Raw genomic sequence first — 19727 nt, 5'->3', positions numbered from 1 at the left:
TGGCTCACGGGCCCAGCCGCTCCGCAGCATGTGGGATCTTCCCAGACCGGGGCACGAACCCATGTCCCTTGCATCGGCAGGCGGACTCTCAACCACTGTGCCACCAGGGAAGCCCTGGGAGATATATATTTATTTCTGGGTTCCCTATTTTGTTCCATTGATATGTTGTATAGTATTAGTTTCCTTTTATTGTTCTTTTTTCAAAACTTCCCTGCTAGTCTTAATTTTCTTTTCCTTTATGAACTTTTTTTTTTAACATCTTTATTGGAGTATAATTGCTTTACAATGGTTTTTATGAACTTTTGAATCAGCTTGTTTAGTTAAAGAAATAATCTTGTTGGTATTTTAGTGAGTTTTTAATCCCTTTAAACACAGCTGTTGTATAATGCAAGCAGATTGTCATATTTTCTATCATTGATAGAGAACTAATCTCCTTGGTTTTGTGTCTGCTGACTGTTCTCTCCTGGTGGATTTTTTTTTCCTCACTTGGTTTGTAATTTTTTGTTGTGAGCTTATCTTTAGTGAGAGTGTTCTGTTTTGTTTTGTTTTTTCCAATCTGAGAGAGTTCAGTGCACTTTGGGTTGTAAAAATGTAAAAATGTAAAGCAATTTGCATTTTTCTGTTGAGTGTTTTTCAAACCATGAGAAGTATAGTGTTTCTACACCAAGTTGTGTAAATTTAGATGCCAGCCACGATTTAGGTATTGGTTTTGAGGTTCTGTTTCTCATGGGACAGCCTTTCTCGCACTCAGCTTCCACCCTCCTCAAACCTCAGATAGAGTCAGGCTCCCTTGTTGGTAGAGTTTTCCTGGCTCCCTGTACTGATGGGCCAGACTTTTGCTGGCATGTCATCTCTAGCACCCATGCCCTTGGTGCTGGGGTCTTCTGTCCACCCCCAACTTGTTGGGAATTGGAACCTAGCCCTAACACCTATTTCTGAGCTCAGCTACAAATTTAAAATTAAGGGTTGTTTTTGTCCTCATTTCTGTGTGTTATAGCAGGAGAAAGTTCTACCTTTGCACCAACCAGAACTTGAAAATCTTTGGGAGCTACCCTTCTCCCCTAGTGTCTTTATTTTGGTTTTCATAATAATCTGTGTTTGTCAGACAACACTTAGCTTATGGGATTAGGCTTCTCTATAAGGGTTGGGGTGGGAAACAGGGCAGTGAGTGGGAGCTCTTTGATTAGAATCTCCTGGGGAGCTTTTTAAAATATGCGTGGTCTACATCCTCACCTCCTTTTTCAGCCAAGGTATACAAGAATGGTGGTGGGTGGGTGCTTGATGGGTATTTTGGAAGAAGATCCCCAGATGCTTCTCTTCTGCTGCCCCTGCTTCTCCTCAACTCACCCTCCACTCCTACGGACAGTCACTATTCTAGTCTCAGATCAGAGCCAGATAAACAAGGTGGCAGTCGTGGTGTGTCATGGAGATGGCCAGCCTGGGTCTGCAGCTCATAGTCGCACATACCTGGAACAGGTACCAGGGACTGGGGCACATTCACCTGCCTCTCTGTTGCCTGGACCAAATGTCCTATAGCTAGGAAAATAGTAGCGTGTTAAAACTGACAGCTTTCTCTTAATGTATCCAAAGCTTCTGAAATACCACCCATCTCTTTTTATAGATTGAGACATTTAGCACCCAAGAACTGTATAGATTTCAGCTTAGACAATTTGAGACACATCATGGATTGTGGCAGTCGTTTAACTGTGAATTTTCTTTGCGGCAGGTTGAAACTGGATATTCTGGTTCATGCTTAAAAATAGGAAAGTTAACTATTAAGAACAGAGTCTCAGACATATGCCTCTGCCATCTACTTAGAGTACAACCAAAAGATGCCAAAGCCAAGGGCCCCCAAAGACATAGATTAGGCAGCCCTGCTTCCTCATTTTACAGAAAAGAACCCTGAGGCTTTGGGATGGTTAAGTGGCTTCACATGGTTTCAGAGCAAAACGGTACTGAATCCATTGCACTGGTCCTATAACTCCAGGACACTCTTCCAAGTAAACCACGTCCACTCAGAAAGCATCTCAGTACCAACTAATCCATGGGAGGGGACGGGTCACTTCATTTTGTATGCTGTGGTGGAAAAGACCTGACTACTATAATTTTTATAGTTGGTAAAGGAGCTGTCTTCTTCAGGCACTCATTATCTTGGTCCTGACCTTCTAGGAGACAAGACAGAAAATACATAATTAAAATTTTAACCCAAGCCCTTGATGAAAGAATTTAAAGTAACAGTGTATTAACAGCTGACATTTAGTAAACACTCACCTTAGTCCAGGCACCCTGCTAAGTGCTTAACTCCTGTTGACTTGGTTATCTATACAACAAGACTCTGCTATTATTGGCTTCACTTTACGGATGGGGAAACTGTGGGGCAAAGAAGTTCAGTAACTTGACCAAAATGACACAGCTCATAAGCGGCAACTAGGACTTGCACCCCAGGGACCGTGCTCTTAGCCACGGCACACTATGGCCTCTCATAAATAGATCCAATGTGAAAAGTGAAAATCTGTTCTGTGACCACAGAATTAGTAGTATGTGTAATAAATACACAGGCTTTTCAGTGAATGGCATTTCTAGAAAATATTCTCCAGAAGTAATTTTAAATCAACTTTAACATTGGGTGGCTGGTTAGCGAATGTGAGAAGGCTGTTGTTTCCAGATAATACGTTATGTCTGACAACCTTAAATTAGGGCTAGTTCTCAAAAACTTTAAAAAAAATACATAACTTTTCTGATTATAAAAATAACACATGTACATTAAAGAAAATTGGATGATGTTGGACTTTTTCTTTTTTTTTTACTATTTTTATTGTATTTGTATATATGTACAGATGGTCCTAGATTTATGGTGGCTTGACTTGAGATTTTTTGACTTTATGATGGTGTGAAAGCCATATGCATTCAGTAGAAAGCTTACTTTGAGGTGTGGATTTTGATCTTCAGCTGAGCTAGCAATATGCCGTCGATGCTCTTGGGATGCTGGGCAGCAGCAGCCTCAGCTGCCACTCAGCCCCACAATCTCCAGGGTAAACAACCGATGACACTGCTTAGAACCATTCTGTACCCAGACAGCCATTCTGGTTTTCACTTTCAATACAGTATTCAGTAAATTACAGGAGATATTCAACGCCTTATTATAAAATAGGCTTTGTATCGGAAGATTTCGCCCACCTGTAGTCTAATGGAAGTGTTCTAATGGAGGTGTTGTGAGCACTGTTAAGGTAGGCTGGGCTCAGCTATGATGTTCAGTAGGTCAGGTGTATTAAATGCATTTTGACTTAATGATATTTTCAACTCATCATGGGTTTACTGGGCTGTAACCCCATCTTAAATCTAGGCAGATGTGTGTGTGTCTCATATATGGAAACATGTATAAACTTGGGCGTTCCACTGGAAGAAAAATACTAAAATCCCTAGGTACCTAGCAGAGCTGGCGTTGGTTTTGTTTTTCTTTTTTAACCTAAATGCAATCATTTCACATGTGTTATTCTTTGACATGCTTTTTTGACTGCCTTGTTCTTTTGATTTTTTGAAAGCGTCATTGAGATATAATTGGTATGAAATGAGCCATTTGTGTTATAGGGTACAATTTGGTAAGTTTTACATTAGGTGTGCAACCTAAAAAGACATCCCCACACACAAGATGATAAACATTTTCATCATGCCCCAGAGTTTCCTTGTACTTTTCTGTCCCTCCTGCCCCCCAGCCCTTGCTGCCTCTGACCCCAACCCCAGGTAGCCACTGATCTGCCTTCTGTCACTATAGATTACTTTTCACTTTTTAGAATATCATATAAATGGAATCATAGCATGCGTTCCTTTTTGTCTGGCTTCTTTCACTCGCATAATTATTTTGAGATTGATTTCTTTTTTTCATGTATCAGTAGTTCATTCATTTTTATGCTGAGCCATGCTCAGTTGCATAGATATATCATAATTGGCTTACCCCTTTCACCTGTTGAACTTTTGGGTTGTTTCCAGGTTTTATTGGCTATTATAAATAAAGCTGCTCTGAAAATTAGTGTAGAAGTCCTTGGACATAATTTTCATTTCTCCTGAGTAAATACCTAGGGGTGGAATGGCTGAGTCATAGGAGAGGGATAGGTTTGTCATTTCCATTTCCACCAGCTGTGGAATGAGAGTTCCACAGCTGTGTATGAGAGTTTCAGTGCCTCTACATCCTCACCAACATTTGATATGGTCCATCTTTTTCATTTTAACAGGTAGTTAGTTGTATCTTATTGGGGTTTAAATTTGCATTTCCCTAATGACTCATGGTCTCCAACGTCTTTTCATGTGCTTATGTGCCATTTACACATTTTCTCTGGTGAAGTGTCTTTTCAAATTTTCTTGCCCATTTTTGTATTGAGTTGTTTTCTTATTTTTGAGTTTTCAGAGTTCTTTATATTCAGAATACAAATCCTTTATCAAAAATGTGACTCGCCAGGGGATACGGGTTCGTGCCCCGGTCCGGGAAGATCCCACATGCCGCGGAACGACTGCTGGGCCCGTGAGCCATGGCCACTGAGCCTGCGCATCCGGAGCCTGTGCTCCACAACGGGAGAGGCCACAACAGTGAGAGGTCCGTGTACCGCAAAAAAAAAAAAAAATGTGACTCGCAAATATTTTCTCCCAGTCTTTTTAGTCTCTTAATATTGTCTTTCAAAGAGGACAGGTTCTTAATTTTGATGAAATAAAATTTATCAGTATTTTTCTTTTATACATTGTGCTTTTTGGTGTTCGAGCTAAGAAATGTTTTGCCTACCTCAGTGACACAAAGATTTCCTCCTGTGTTTTTCCTAGACATTTTATAGTTTTAGAAATGTGTTATTTAGTTTCCAGATATTTAGGGATTTTCCAGCTATCTTTTAGTTGTTGATGTCTAGTTCCACTGTTGCCAGAGAACACAGTATGAATTGAATCTTTTAAAGTTTATTGAAACTTGTAGTGTGGCCCAGGATATGGTCTATCTTGGTAAATGTCCTATGTGCTCTTGAAAACAATGTATATGCTGCTGTATGGGTGGAGTATTCTGTAATTGTCAAATTGATAGAATCGTTCAGGTTGTCTATATCCTTACTTGCTTTCTGTCTCCTTGCTCTGTTATTGAGAAAAGGATGTTGAAACCTCTGACTATATTTGTGAAGTTGTCTATTCCTCCTTTTGTACTTTACCATTCTTCGTTTACATATTTTGAAATTCTGTTGCTAGAGGCAGAAATTATGTCATATTTATGAATTGAACATTTTATCGTTATGAAATTACCATGTTTATCTGATAGTCTTCTGCTCTGGATCTGCTCTGTCTGATATTAAAATAGCCACTCTGGGTTTCTTTTTATCAGCATTAGCACGATACATCTTTTTCCATCCTATGACTTTTAACATAATGGAGTATTTACATTTAAAGTAGGCTTCTTGTAAGCAGCCTATAGTTTGGTCTTGCTTTTTATCTAGTTTGACAATCTCAGTGTTTCAACTGGGGTGTTTAGACCAGACTTGAGCAAACAGCAGCCAGCAGGCTAAATCTGGTGTGTAGCCTGCTTTTCTATGGCCCATGAACTAAGAATGGTTTTTACATTCTTAAAAGGTTGTTTAAAAAAATCGAAAGGAATATATGATAGAAATCATGTATGGCCCAAAAAACCTAACATGTTAACATGGTCCTTTATGGAAAAAGTCCACAAACCCCTAGTGTAGAGTATTTATATTTAATATGGTGATTGATATGGTTTGGTTTAAGTCTGCAGTCTTGCTATGTGTTTTCTCTGTCTCATCTGTTCTTTCTTTCCCCTTTTTCTCTTTTTCTGCCTTTTTTTTTTTTTTTTTTGGCTGCATTGGGTCTTTGTTGCTGCATACAGGCTTTCTCTAGTTGCAGTAAGCAGGGGCTACTCTTCGTTGAGGTGCGCAGGCTTCTCATTGCAGTGGCTTCTCTTGTTGCAGAGCATGGGCTCTAGGCACACGGGCTTCAGTAGTTGTGGCACGTGGGCTCAGTAGTTGTGGCTCACGGGCTCTAGAGTGCAGGCTCAGTAGTTGTGGCACACGGGCCTAGTTGCTCCGCAGCATGTGAGATCTTCCCGTAGCTGTGGGCTCAGACCCATGTCCCCTGCATTGGCAGGTGGATTCTTAACCACAGCGCCCCCAGGGAAACCCCTCTGCCTTCTTTTGAATTGAGCCTTTTTTTCCCCTTGTTTATTAGCTATGACTCTTTGCTGTGTTATTTTAGTGGCTCTAGGGTTTGTAGTATCCACCTTTACCTTATCACATCTACCACTTCCTATAGTAAAAGAACCTACGCAGTGTACTTCCCTTTCTCCCCTCTGTCATTTGTGCAGTTATTGTCATACATATTACTTAGATGTGTGTTACAAACCACCCAATATATTGTTATTACTTTTGCTTTAATCAGTAATCTTTTTAAATATTTAAAGTTAGAAATGAAGATTTTACAATTGCCTACGTAGTTACAATTTATAGTGTTCTTTTCTGTGTGTAGGTCCAGTGTTTCCACCTGATATCATTTTTCTTCCGCTGGAAGGGCTTCCTTTGGTTCATTTTATAGTGCAGCTCTATGGTGATGATTTCTTTCTTGTTTTCAGCTTTATTGAGATATAATTGACAAAAGTTATACATATTTAAGGTATACAACTTGATGTTTTGATATATGTGTACATTGTAAAATGATTACCACACTCAAGCTAATTAACATGTTCATCGCCTCACATAGTTAGTAGTTTCTTTCTTTCTTCCTTTTTTTTTTTCTTGGTAGTGTTAAGAACACTTAGGATACACCCTCTTAGCAAATTTCATGTATACAGTATTGTTAACTATAATCACCATGCTGTACATTAGATCCCAGACTTAATCATCTTGCATACCTGCCCCTTTGTGCCTTAACACCTCCCCACATTCCCACCCCCCAGCTCCTAGCAACCACCATTCTACTCTCTGAATCTATGAGTTTGACTTTTTTAGGTTTCACATGTAAGTGGATCATGCAGTATTTGTCATTCTGTGTCTGGCTAATTCCATTTAGCATAATGTCCTCCAGGCTCATCCATGTTACACAAATGGCAAGATATCCTTATTTTTTAAGACTGAATAATACTTCATTATGCATATGTGTGTGTGTGTTTGTGCACGCGCACAATACTTCATTATGCATATGTGTGTGTCTGCCTATGATAAATTCTTTCCGCTCATGTATGTCTGAAAACATCTTTTTTATCTTCACTTTTGAAAAATATTTTTGCTTTGTATAGAATTCTAGGGTTTCTCCCCCTGGTATTCTAAAGATGTTGCTCCACTATCTTGTGGCTTGTATTATTTCCGACATGAAATCTTCTGTAATCCTTTTCTTTGTTCCTTTGTACATAATATCTCTTTTTCTCTCTGCTTTAAAGATTTTTCTCTTTATCACTAGTTTTTAGCAATTCACTGGTGTATTCATGTTTCTTATACTTGGGGTTCTTTGAGCCTCCTGGATCTGCGGGTTTATACTTTCTATCAAATTTGGAAAATTTTTGGTTACTGTTTCTTCAAATATTTTTTCTGTCTCCCATCCTCTCCTCTCATTTAGGTGGTCCCATCGTTTACTGATTTTCTGTTTTTTTCAGTATTTTGCTCTTTCTTTGCTTCATTTCGATAGTTCCTATTGGTGTGTTTTCAAGTTCACTTGTCTTTTTTCTGCAGTGTATTATCTGCTATTAACACCACCCAGTGTATTTTTCATCTCACGTAATGCAGTTTTTAATCTCTAGAAGCTTGATGTAGGTCTTTTTTTTAATATACAGTTTGTATGTCTCTGTTTAACATGGCTAATACTTCCTCTAGTTTCCTGAGTGGAATAGAGTTATAATAACCGTCTTAATATCCTGTCTAATAATTCTGTCACCTGTGTCATTTCTTGCTAAGTTTTAGTTGATTAGTTTTCCCCTGCTACGTCTTGTGTTTTCCTCTTTCCTTGCATCTTGGTAATTTTGTATTGGATGCCAGACATTGTGGATTTTACCTTGTTGGGCACTGAATATGTTTGTATTCTCTAAACTACTCTTGAGATTTGCTCTGGGTCACAGTTAAGTTCCTTAGAAAGAGCTTGATTCTTTTTTGTCTTGCTTTCAAGCTTTATCAGAGGGATCAGAGCAGTGTTTAGTCTGTGATTAATCTTTCTTATTACAGAGGAAAGACCCTTAGTACTCTAAGTACCCTGTGAATTGAGTGAGTTTTTCTGGGGTTTTGTTTGTTTTTGTTTGTTTTTTTCACTGTGGGAAACAGAGTGAACAGGAAATAATTGGCAATAGGCATTATTCTCAGCCCTGCGTGAACTCCAAGCACTGTTTCTTTTAATCCTTCCAAGTGGTTCTTTCACTGGCCTTCATTCATTTTAAGGTCAGCACTCCCCTGGAGGCTCAGGGGAGGCCCTCTGGAGATGTGTGGCATTTCTCTGTGTAGCTGTCCCCTCTGCATCCCTCTCCGTGCAAACTCTAACAGCCTTTGCTTCTCTGCCTCTGTCTCCCCAACTTGGGGAGACCACCATAGTCCGCCAGTGTCACCCTTCTCTGTGCCACAACCCAGAAACTCTCTCAAGGCAGTAAGAAGGGCACCTGTGCAGCTCACATCATCTGTTTCCCATCTCTCAGGATTTACTGTCTCTCCTTGTTCAAGTTTTAATATCTTCAGAGTCTTTTTTTTCATGTTTTTTTTTTTTGTCTATTTTAGTTGTTTCAGGTGGGAGGGTAAATCTGGTTCCTCTTCCATCTTGTCTAGAAGCAGAAGTGGTTTCAAGTGATTTTTCATTTCTTTGTGCTTTGCTCTATTAAGATATTGTCTTTGCACTAAGCATGTTTCACTCTCATAATTGCATTTGTTAAAGCTTCTCTATTTACAAAGTAAGTAAATCTTTGAAAAGACAAATGACCTACTGTGGAAAGACATTTGCAGCAAAAAAAAAGTTTTTTACCATATAAATGCCTCTTACAAATCCATGAGAAAAAGATAGAAATGATAATAGATATAGAAATGGCCAGTGAGTGTAGTTTTCAAATGGTCCCCCAACTAGTAATCAAAGAATTGTAAATATTATGATCTTGGATTAAGGACCATCATTCTTCCTTATAGATGCTGGTGCGAGAGTGGGAAGTGGCACCCCCATCCTATGCTGGCGGGCATGCGTGCACAGTGGCTCAGCCTTTCTTGTGGGCATGTTGTCAGCATATATCCAGATGCCTAAAAGTGAGCCTACCTTGAGCCATATATTACTTTATTTATTCATTCTGAAACATGATAAGAATATGGGCAAAGATTTAGGTACAATATGTTTCATATGTCAGTGTTTATAATGGTGGAAATATTGAAAACCACTTAAAGTCACAGATAGGGATTGATAAGCAAATGCGATACATCTATAGTTTGGTTTTTTTGTGTAGTCATAAAAACAGCATTGTGGAAAATTAATATCAAAAATTAATATCATTGTGATATCAAAAGATTTTTATCACATGTAATGTGAACATACAGTATATGAAACAGCATGCATTACATGATCCCATCTTTGTTTAAAAAATTGATGCCTATGATTATACTCTATGAATATTGACGTTTCTGAGTGGTGAATTTATGAGTTTTTATTTCCTTATTTACTTATATTTTCAAATTTTCTATTGTACATATGTATCGCCTTTGTAATAAGAAGAGTGGAGTGATTTTTTGTTATTTAAAATGTTTGTTAAATGCTATAGGCCAGGTATTGGCCAGCTTTTTCCACGAAGAGCCAGATAGTAAATATTTTAGGTTTTTGAGCCAGATGGTCTCTGTCACAACTGTCCCACTCTGCTGTTTTAGCACAAAAATAACCATAGACAATACATAAGTGAATGAAAGTGGCTGTGTTCCAACAAAACTTGATTTTCAAAAGGACCTGGCAGGCTGCCGGTAGCTGAAGATGCTATAGCCACTTGGGTGTCTAGATTAACTGAAGGCCAGCATCCCTCTGTAGGTATTTGCAGGCTCTGTTCCTTGCTTTTCTCTCCCAGCACATTTAGAAAACGCCATGGATCCACATTAACAAAATCCACATTTGTAACAAGAAAACGTAACCTCTTTGCAAACTATTTGAGTTTGTCTTTTCCCGCATTTTAAACCATACTTTTAACTATTATTCCATTGTTATTTTGACTTTCTCTTTCCTCAGTAAAAAAAAAAAAAAGATCTTACTTGGCAGGTCTTAGGATCTGGAGGCTTTACTTACAGGAAAATTAATGCTTAGCCATGTTCGTTTCTGGCACCTAAATAGTCATTTCTGCAGTTAAATACAGGTAAATGGGTCATGAGGCCTTTTTCTTTTTCCAGGTAGAACTGGAGATGCCAAGCAAATTCTATACTTCTGAAAGGAGCAGATCAGGCTAGTGTAGACAAATGAAATACTGGCAATCCCCAACCTGCTTCAGGAAACCACTTCAACTTCCTTCTCCAGGAAGAACATTTTTCAAGAGTCAGTTTGCAAAAGTCACGGGATGAATTGTAGCCGTGCTGTTTCTTGGTTACCCGTTATGTCCTGAATCTGCTGTTGCACTCACTAACCCCTCTTGCTTCTGCGTCCTGCGTGCACTGGAGATGTGACATAGGACAAGAGTGCAGTGGGGAAGGGTCTCCTGGGCCAGGCTTACCCAGCTGGTCTTGGAACCCATTAGGAATGTGGGTCAGGCTGATGTGAGCATGTTACCTACTGGGGAATCCACCGCGAAGCACGCACTCAGGTTGACTCCACAGGGGAGATCCGTGAGATTCTGGCAGGTGCGGCTGAGTTTTCTGTTCTAGATGCTACTTCTCTTCCTACTTCCTTGTCCTACTCTTCCTTCCTCATCTCCTCTGAGGAAGCACGACCACACAGCTCCTAACAGGCTCTGACTGACACACCCTCACCTGCATAGCGCTCCAGCCTTGCCAGGCTCCTCGAATCACCTGACGCCTCCGCATGGGCCCTTCCGCACATTGCTCCCCACCGTGTGGGTCCAACAGCTGCAGACCTTGAAACATGCTGTCGTTCCAGTGTGAAGGGGACCGGACCCTCTGAAGGCACACGGCCACCGAGACCTCCCTCGGTGCGTGCTTAGATGCCTGGGCCCTTGGAACCTGAGTGCCGATGTGGCTTGACTTGGGCTGATAAAGCACAGGGTTATCTCTTTTGTCGTGTGATAGAGATGGACTGCTCATTTCACAGCTGTGGATTTTCCCCCTTCTGTCTCCTCAGAAATCGCAGGTGCTCCAGTGTCTGAAATTTCTGGGCCTTTCTCGACAGAGGACATAGCCAGCAACTGCGTCCCTGCCCTGCCTTTGAGTGAGCCCATTTTGTGGATCGTGTCCTATACTCTCATGAGCGTGTGTGGAATCATCCTTCTTATCTTAATCATCCTGCTGCTACTTCCGTTCCGGTGCCGGCATCTACCCCCAGATCCCGAGGTCGTCAATGATGAGTCCTCTCTCGTCCGGCATCGCTGGAAATGAAGAGAAAAGCCTAAACTCTAGCAACCTTGAACTCAAGGATTATGACAATTCAAGGGGCAGCAGGCAGGGGTTATAAGGCAAGGTTTCTTCCTGTGTCCATTAGTCTTAAGTCTCTGTTCTGCTCCCAGATGCCTTCCAGATTCACTGTATTTTGATTCTTGATTTTAAAGCTTCCGCCTACTCTCCTACTTCCAAGGAAAATGATAATAAAAGACACCTCATTCATAATCAAAACAGAGTGAATTGGGCTTCAGGCTTTATGTAGCTGGTTATGCCAAACTATCTAGGTGTGCCACCCCCCCACCCCCCAAAAAAAAGAAAAGGAAAGAAAAGAAAACCAAGAGCCTTGCTTGTTTGGCTTGTTCTCTTCTCCCTCCCATCTCTGGAGAAATAAGTGCATATAGTTTATAACTCTTCTTAGCTAATGGGAAGCTTTTTGTATTAATCACATTTAAGGGTATTTTGTACCAGGCTCGGCCTGCGTCAACGTGGTACAAGAAGGCTCACAGTATGACTGCAGAAGAAGTCTGGGGCCTGATGGTCTAACCATCCTGCCCCCTTCTGAGTTGGAAAAAGAGCAGCAGGTCCCTTTTCTGGGTCTCTCTGTGCTCCGACTGGGAGCTGGACTCTCCTAGGGAGAGATGAGCACTCAAGTCTTCACCAGCCTCTTCTGAAGATGGAAGGCCTTCGAGTGGGAAGGAAACCTACTCTTTGTACTCAATACTTCCATAGGATTGTGGGTATGAAAGTAAACACTACCTCTGCTGAGACTTTTTCCCAGGGTCCTGTGCCTGATGGGGGTACAGGCAGCCTGGTTCCAGCCGCTGCCCTCACCTAAAGAATCCTCTTTCCAGCAGGCGAGACATAATAGGTGCTGAACCACACGTCAACCTGGAGACGTTCTGTCACCAAGCTGGTTACCATCACATAAGCTTACTCTTACTTAAAATGAACAAACACTGTATTAAGGAGAAAAACAAATTCTCTTTCACTAGCTTAATTGTTTCTTTTTCCAATTCTCCTCTGAAGGTAGGTTGCTGATCATTCTTTGGGGAAATAGAGAAATGGCTAAATACCCATACTCCTGACCAGCTCTCTGAGGAAGGAAGGCACAAGACATGCAGAAGATGCTAGGAAATTTCTACTTTTTCCTGTGCTTTGGAACCACGTGCTTCTCTTTGCAGGACTCCCTAGGCTCGAGCACACCCATCTGAAACAGCTTAACCAAGTCCGTCAACAGTTGACCTACATGCGTCTTCCCTTTGGCGTGTTCAGTCTTTGGTGATGAGTTGCGTGTGCAGTGGTATCCTTATTTGGGGAAATCCACACCTGCTGTCATTTATTTGAGGGCTTTGGCAAAAGAAAAGCAGATGACTTTAACGTGATGTCATTTGGAGAAGGGTTTAAAGCCAATATCCCTTCTGTCACTGGGTGCCAAGTTCAGGGTTCCCTTTGCATTGCTCTTGGGATGGGTTGGATATATACTACAACCCCATTGGAAGGGCTAACTGAAGTATCTCCTCTGGCTGGAGTGTTATGTGTGTTCAAAATAGGCTTCCTATGGATGTTTCAGCCACCTGCCCTGCACACTGTCTCCCCAGGTCACCTCCATATTGAGAAATAGGTGACCATGCCAAAGAGATGTGGAGCCACTTATACATCTCTTGGTGTCCTCACAGACTCTCTAGAAGCCACAAGAATCTGTGGGATTCTTGTGAAGAAGGTTTGAGGTGTGTCTTAGAACATGGATCTTCTGTGTTCTTCAAGATTCATTCAGGCATGGCCGTGGTGGGAACGATGCCCTCTTGAAATGGGATGATAGGAGATTCTGTTATCAGAAGCTCATTATCATTTCCAGTCTCAGCTAGTTGAGAGGTAATAGTTTCAAAATACATTTCAGAGATAGAAATCTCTGGAATTCCAATTCTCTTTTTGCCCTCTTGGCTTTTTCATGGGTTCCTATTTTGTGGGCCGCTTTACCTAGGTGTGAAGGCAACAACCCTAGACAGTGCCTTCCCCTTGGTGTGAAAAATCCAAACCCCTGAAATAAAAGGAGGGAGTTGCAAGTATGACCCTGTTAGTTTTGCTACTTATTTCTTCACTCAGGCATCTTCTGTTTCATTTCCCCGTGTTCTGTTTCCGAGCTGGGGACCATTTCTCTAGTTGCAGATTCGCAGGCACTGTTCCCAAAACACTTGATAAAAGCAAGTTAGATTTCAAGCTTGGGTATTTGAATGAAGTTTGCTATAATGCTCTGTATTTCCTATCAAATTTCTCTACCTTTTCATCTGAGATGTCATTGGATGTGACATTTTAATGGAAATGCTTAAATTACAAAAGCATAACTTAGCAACAAGAATGAAGTAGACAGTTGAAAGTAGGACATTCTCCTGGCATACCTTGCTGCTGAAAATTGGACTTTGAGTCAAAACCCTGTTCGTGACACTCAACTCCTCCAGTTATGTAAATTGATACTTAGCTTGGCAAACCTTCAAGGAGGCTTGCTTTGAACAGGAAAGGGGGTAGCAGTCCTTTGGGGGTGTCATTTTTACCTCACAGCACACTGTGGAAGGTTATGGAAGATGGTCCTCTCCTGAAAGACGAAAATTAGCGTTAGGTTTTTGTCAAAATCTTGTCGACTCTCTGATGGGAAATGGATGCTTCTACGTGAACAATGTTTTGTTTTTGTTTCTGTTTTTAATAGACTGATGCTTTATAGTCTTGATAATTTATTCAGAAGCCTGAAATGAAGTCCTGTCTTCAGAAACTGAAACTTTATGAAAAATAGTAATGGATGGGGATGGATTCTATTCTTTTCCTCTGGAATTTAAAAGAACAAGTGATTGGTGTCTGATCACTATGGCATTTACCATGGTGAACACTTCTGTATTTCTCATGAACCAAAAAACAAGTACCTGGCATTAAAGAAACAGATTCCTTGTGTGTGACAACAGGGAAGGTCTCCCTGAACGCAGTCCACTCCCCAACTTTTGTAAGGATTTTTTTTTTTTTTTTACCTGATTCTGTGTAACACAGATGTTGAGGTCAGAGATAAATTTGGGGTCAATTACAGTTCAAAACTATGAAAGTAACCCACAGTAATGCAGCATTAACAACTTCACAGAGCTTTGGGTAGTAGATTTTGCAAAGCAGTTTTGATTTGGGGATTCTGTCATCTCCTTTAAGAGGAGAGGAAGGATTATTTCTTTATTTAATAGGCTCTCCTCTCAAATGGAAATTTGTTAAATCCCTCTTACCAAGTCCCCACCGGTGGAGTTGCCAGGCATGGTTCAGTTCCAAGTTCTGGCCTAGGGCCACTTGATGTCATTGGAAATAAATCACTGCCCAACAGCCTGTTCCATAAACAACAATAATTGAGTTTCATAGACTTTATCCTTATTAGTAGAAACAAAATAATTGAGTGGAATTCCAGTGCATTTTTCTCTTGCACAAACTTACTAGAATTTATTACAGAACTGTTCAGAGGGAAAACTTGCCACTGAGTTTGTGTTTTTTTTTCTTTTTTAGGAAAAACAGCTAAACACCATAAAATGTAAAATTATGGGTTTTGCCAAGAGGGATACTAGATTTCTAGTGCAAAAAAACCTCCACACAACAGAAGTTATCGTGTACATTTCTAGTGGGTTTTAAGGATTTCAGATTTGAACTTATGGCAGTTTACCAATTAAGTAGCAAGAGAGTGGGGAGGAAAAAAATAAAAATATAATCGAAAGTGTGCTAACAAAATAAGCAGAATTAGCTCTTTTGGAAAAGTAGCTTCAATTCCAGGAATCCTCAGATTTCTTTTACCCTTAAAGCTGGCGAAGCAGTTGGAGATGTGATTTATTTCGCACAGCCACAACCCCCAAACTTCAAGAACATTCAGGCTGGAGTCGTGTGTCAGATGTCAGCACGGAAACAGTGAGAAAAGGTGGCCCCTTACGCTTACACCGATCCCGGGGAAGATTGGGGCATCCAAGGAACACAGAGTAGGTGATGGTTGGGATTGGGAAAATTCTAGAACCTGGGAAGGGTGGTGGGGTGAGAAGTCGTGTCCCTTGGTCAGCAGATGACTGCAAAGGTCTGGACAAACTGAGAACAACACAGGATGTTGCAGGAAACTCATTTCCCTGAGTTTTTGGCACGGCCTACATTTTTTAGGAATTTTCCAAAGGAACCCCTCAGGATGCATAATTTGTCAAAGAGAAACTTGCTTTGCAGCCATCACCTGTGTTCTAACAAAACTAGAGACACCTGAACTGCCAAGCAGGACCCTGTCCTTAGGCTGTAGGTTCAGGGTGGTGCCCTGGGAAGTTCTTAGGGCAGGGGTCAAGGGTCTGGAGCCAAAGGGAGGTTGGCAGAGTTTGGGATCTGAGCATCTGGGGAGGCCTCCTGGCTGCAGCCACCCTGGTAGTTGCACTGAAAGCTGGAAAACTCAGATATGGCCATGTTCACCCAGCCCTGCTGGCCAGCCCACTGACTCAGAAAGAGTCCTGCAGCTTCTTGACCGTACTCCTTCTCTGGGGACACCTGCTGTCGGGTACACTTCCAGAAAGAAGGGCTTGAGGGCAGCAGAAGGCTCCCTTGGGGCACTGCTGTCCCCACTGAGAGCCTGGGCACCAGCATCCTCGAGTCCACGCAGTCGCAGAGTGCATGCCAGCCCTCATCAGAATCCGTGCAGCTCCGGGCTCCCTGGGAGACTTGGTGAGAATGCCTTCCCTGTGGGGGGAGGAGGGGTGGCCGGTGGAAACAGCCTGATGCCCCAGGTCAGCAACCTTGTGAGATGTGGTCGTGAGAGCAAAGCCGGGCCTCCCGGTGATGCAGTCTGCAAAACCTCTAGTTAGTGGGATCAAGTAGGAGTGTCACAAGGACAAGATGTGACCAATCAGTACAGTGTTTTCCCCCCTATCTCTCAGCTTTCTCTGGGTTTCCTATAATCAGATATTGCATACAGACGTCCAGTGTTTGTAAACTACATTGTACTGTGTGACCTCACAGCACACGTGCTCTTAAAGGGCACCCAGTACCTAAAGGCTGGCAAGAGGCACATGAAGGTTCCAGATAAACTCAGATGCAGCCCACAGCAAGAGTGACTCCACAGCACCTGAGCTTTGGTGCTCAATGGCCTCCACGTGTCCCATAAAGCCTTCGGGTACTTGCTGGGACACCACTGGCAGAGCGGTGATTCTGGATGTGTCGAGCTAGCATCTCAGGATACGGGAGGGGGTGTGATGGTAAATCTCACCTCTAGATATCGGCTGGTCAGGGCTTGCCAGTACCCTGGGAGCAGCAATGAGAAGTGGGCAGTTCTTTTTGCAGGTGGAGAGTCATTTGTAGAGGATCACCTGGGTAAAGTTTAAATTGCACGTAACACACGGGTGTACCCCACACATATCAGTCTGAATAGAATATTTTTTGCCAATGTAGATTTATAAATTATATAATTATAAATTATAGGTTTATAAAATAGATTTTGAATACAAGCACAGCTGTCATACTAATATCACTAAAAGGAGATTTGAGGTCTTAAAAATCTTTGAAACCTAGCCTAATTTGACACTGATGTTTTTCCATACAATTTCCTTCCTTTTGGTTGGAATAATTGGGTTTTTTTGTTGTTGTTTTTTTGCGGTACGCGGACCTCTCACTGCTGTGGCCTCTCCCATTGCGGAGCACAGGCTCCAGACGCGCAGGCTCAGCGGCCATGGCTCACGGACCCAGCCGCTCCGTAGCATGTGGGATCCTCCCGGACCGGGGCACGAACCCGTGTCCCCTGCATCGGCAGGCGGACTCTCAACCACTGCGCCACCAGGGAAGCCCGGAATAATTGTATTTTTATTCATGATGCACGCATGGATCAGAATCGCATGAGAAGGCAAGTGTCTCCAAGAGGGCTTATTTTTTCTTCTTTTTAAACGCTCCATGTGAGGGTAGTTGAAAGTTTCCTAATATAACTAAGGTTTCAGCTTGCTTCATTTCCCCTGTTGAAATAAAATTTCACCTGCGCCTCATCCCCTGGTAGTCAACACTTCTGAGTGAAAGCTAAGAAAACCTTCAAAACTTATCTCTGTGAGATAAAAAATAAGCAAAGCTAATTAAGGATTTATTCACTTATAATGAAAATCACCAAAAATAAACTTCCGTAACCCCAGTTTCTTTTACAGTTTTGTATTCTTTGCTGCTAGTATTAACAACTTGGACCTGTTTTTCCTCATTTCCTAATTGTGGATGTAATGTTATACATTCTTATCAGTGAGGCTGGAAATTCTGTTTAGGGTTGGAATTAGCATAATGAGAGGGAAAAGAATGAATGAGATTTACCATGTGCTAACATGAGATGAATTTTTGTAATCTAGAATGATGTATTTCCTACTGTATCTGTTAATTCGCACCGTTAAATATACTTAAAATGTAAAATCCCTATGTTCAGTCACGTAAAGCAGCCACTCATTTTTTTCTCAAAAAGAGTGACTTTTCTGCACCAGCAGTGTTTCTCTTTTGGCTGAAGAGCTGCAAGCCTTGTATTCTAAAAAAAAAAGTCCTGAAAGTAGTGCTTTAGAAAATGTACTTATGTGTGTATCTCACATTTACATCCTTTAATACACAATGCTTAAGTGTAACCTGTATTTCTGAAAATACTTCAGGTTATTTTATATTTCCCTTTTGAAATTTTCCTCTATTTTTAGTATATCATGTTGATTTAAATCAAAGTTGTGATAGGAGCTGGACTACAGAGGTATTCATGCTGTCTGAGAAGATGCTATCTTAGCTACTGACAAGTATTCAAATTGTTATGCACCTCAAAAGTGGAATTTTCTACAATAATCTTATTTTTCTACCTGTCTGTTCCAATTTGAGATATGTACCATTGAAAAGGAGATAAAAGAGTTTGGTTTGAATAAATAATACTTCCAACTTGTTGGGTTTGGGATTTTTTAAATACGTGGGTCAAGTCACACTTCTGAAATTACTGTCGGTGACGTGTCACGCTCTGCTTACCTCCCCTACTTTAATGTGGGTTCCTGGAAAGTATCCAAGAGAAAACCGAATGAAGGCGGGGGCCAAGTCCAACCGTTAAGGTATACAATAGGCTGGACATGGGAGAAGAGAACGGTCCCGGGGAGGAGTGGAGAGAAACCGCCTATAGAAAAGCCCCCCAGTAAGCACATCTAAACAGTCAGGAATTTAACAGGGCTGTCATACGGGGACTGAAAACGGCCAGATTGGGAATGCTCTGGACCCACTCCCACAATCACCCAGCAAGGAGATGGCATTCTCCAAATTCTACAGGTGAGAAACCAGCTCCAAGTCACATGCCCAGGAAAACACAAGCAAAGGGTTAGCCCTGGGAATGGACCCAGCCTTGTCCGCCTCCAAAAGCAAAGCTTCCAGGACTGCACTACACTCTCCCGCCCAGGTGCCGTGCTAAATCACACCTTCCAGAAGCCTAAGGATCCAGCCGATGGGTCAGTCTCTAGAGAGGGGTGTGCGCCAACTCAGGCGAAGCAGAAATACTTTATGGAGACGGACATCATCCCTGAGCCATAAGCAACACTTGAAAAGTACCCTTCTTTCAGGCACTGGACACTTTTTGGTTAACAATACCCAGACAAGGAACAAAAAAAAAAAAAAAAGAGGGTCAGACCATTAGGAGGGAAAGCAATAGTTACTGGAGAAACAGAATAGGAGGTATAATTTCTAATAATAAAGGAGATTATTTGATTTCAGTTTTCACTTTTTTCTATGCTAGATTCCCAGGTTTATCAGTTTTGCGATCCATCAGCTGTGGGTGGCATTGCAAATGTGATTTTTTCATGCTTGCCACTAGGTGGTGCTGTTGTGAAACTTTGCGGAATGACGTTTGTGCCTTTATATTTTTCATCCTGTGTGGCATCACAGACTTTTATCCACTGTGTCTGTAATTAAACTACATCCAGCAACTATCAAGAGTATCCACTCCTCCATTTTTCTCCAAAATAGACTCTGCCAAATATACTGGCCAGATGTGCAGTAAATCTTGGAGGCAGTCCCCAAATACACATCTCCTGCCGTGGCGGGAGAACTTGGCTGTGTCACAGAGAAGTAAACCGAGTTAGGGAGATGCGGAAAAGTCCCCACGTGTCGGTGGCAGAGTCCAGACTGGAGAAACCAGCTTTTCTGATTACCAGACCTATGATCTCAACCATTAAGCTACTGTCTTGGTAAGGTTAAAAATTGGAA

The 19727-nt window shown here is 41.6% G+C and overlaps 1 protein-coding gene across 1 annotated transcript in view; it reads left to right on the top strand.

Moving 5' to 3' along the window:
* BACE2 (beta-secretase 2) overlaps nucleotides 1–19518 on the top strand; it is a 94639-nt gene extending 75121 nt beyond the window's left edge. The window contains exon 9 of the mRNA XM_022552884.3: nucleotides 11254–19518. Within this exon, the coding sequence (XP_022408592.1) occupies nucleotides 11254–11507 (254 nt within the window). The 3' untranslated portion in view covers nucleotides 11508–19518. The remainder of the gene's footprint in view (nucleotides 1–11253) is intronic.
* Nucleotides 19519–19727: the final 209 nt, after the last annotated feature.

This window comes from Delphinapterus leucas, chromosome 4, assembly GCF_059928025.1.
Source record: "Delphinapterus leucas isolate spDelLeu-1000000601 "Yukka" chromosome 4, BTC_Dleu_Yukka2, whole genome shotgun sequence".
In the NCBI taxonomy this organism is placed as follows: Eukaryota; Metazoa; Chordata; class Mammalia; order Artiodactyla; family Monodontidae; genus Delphinapterus; species Delphinapterus leucas.
Note: the sequence above shows the minus strand (reverse complement) of the source record. Positions and strands in the feature narration are given on the sequence as shown.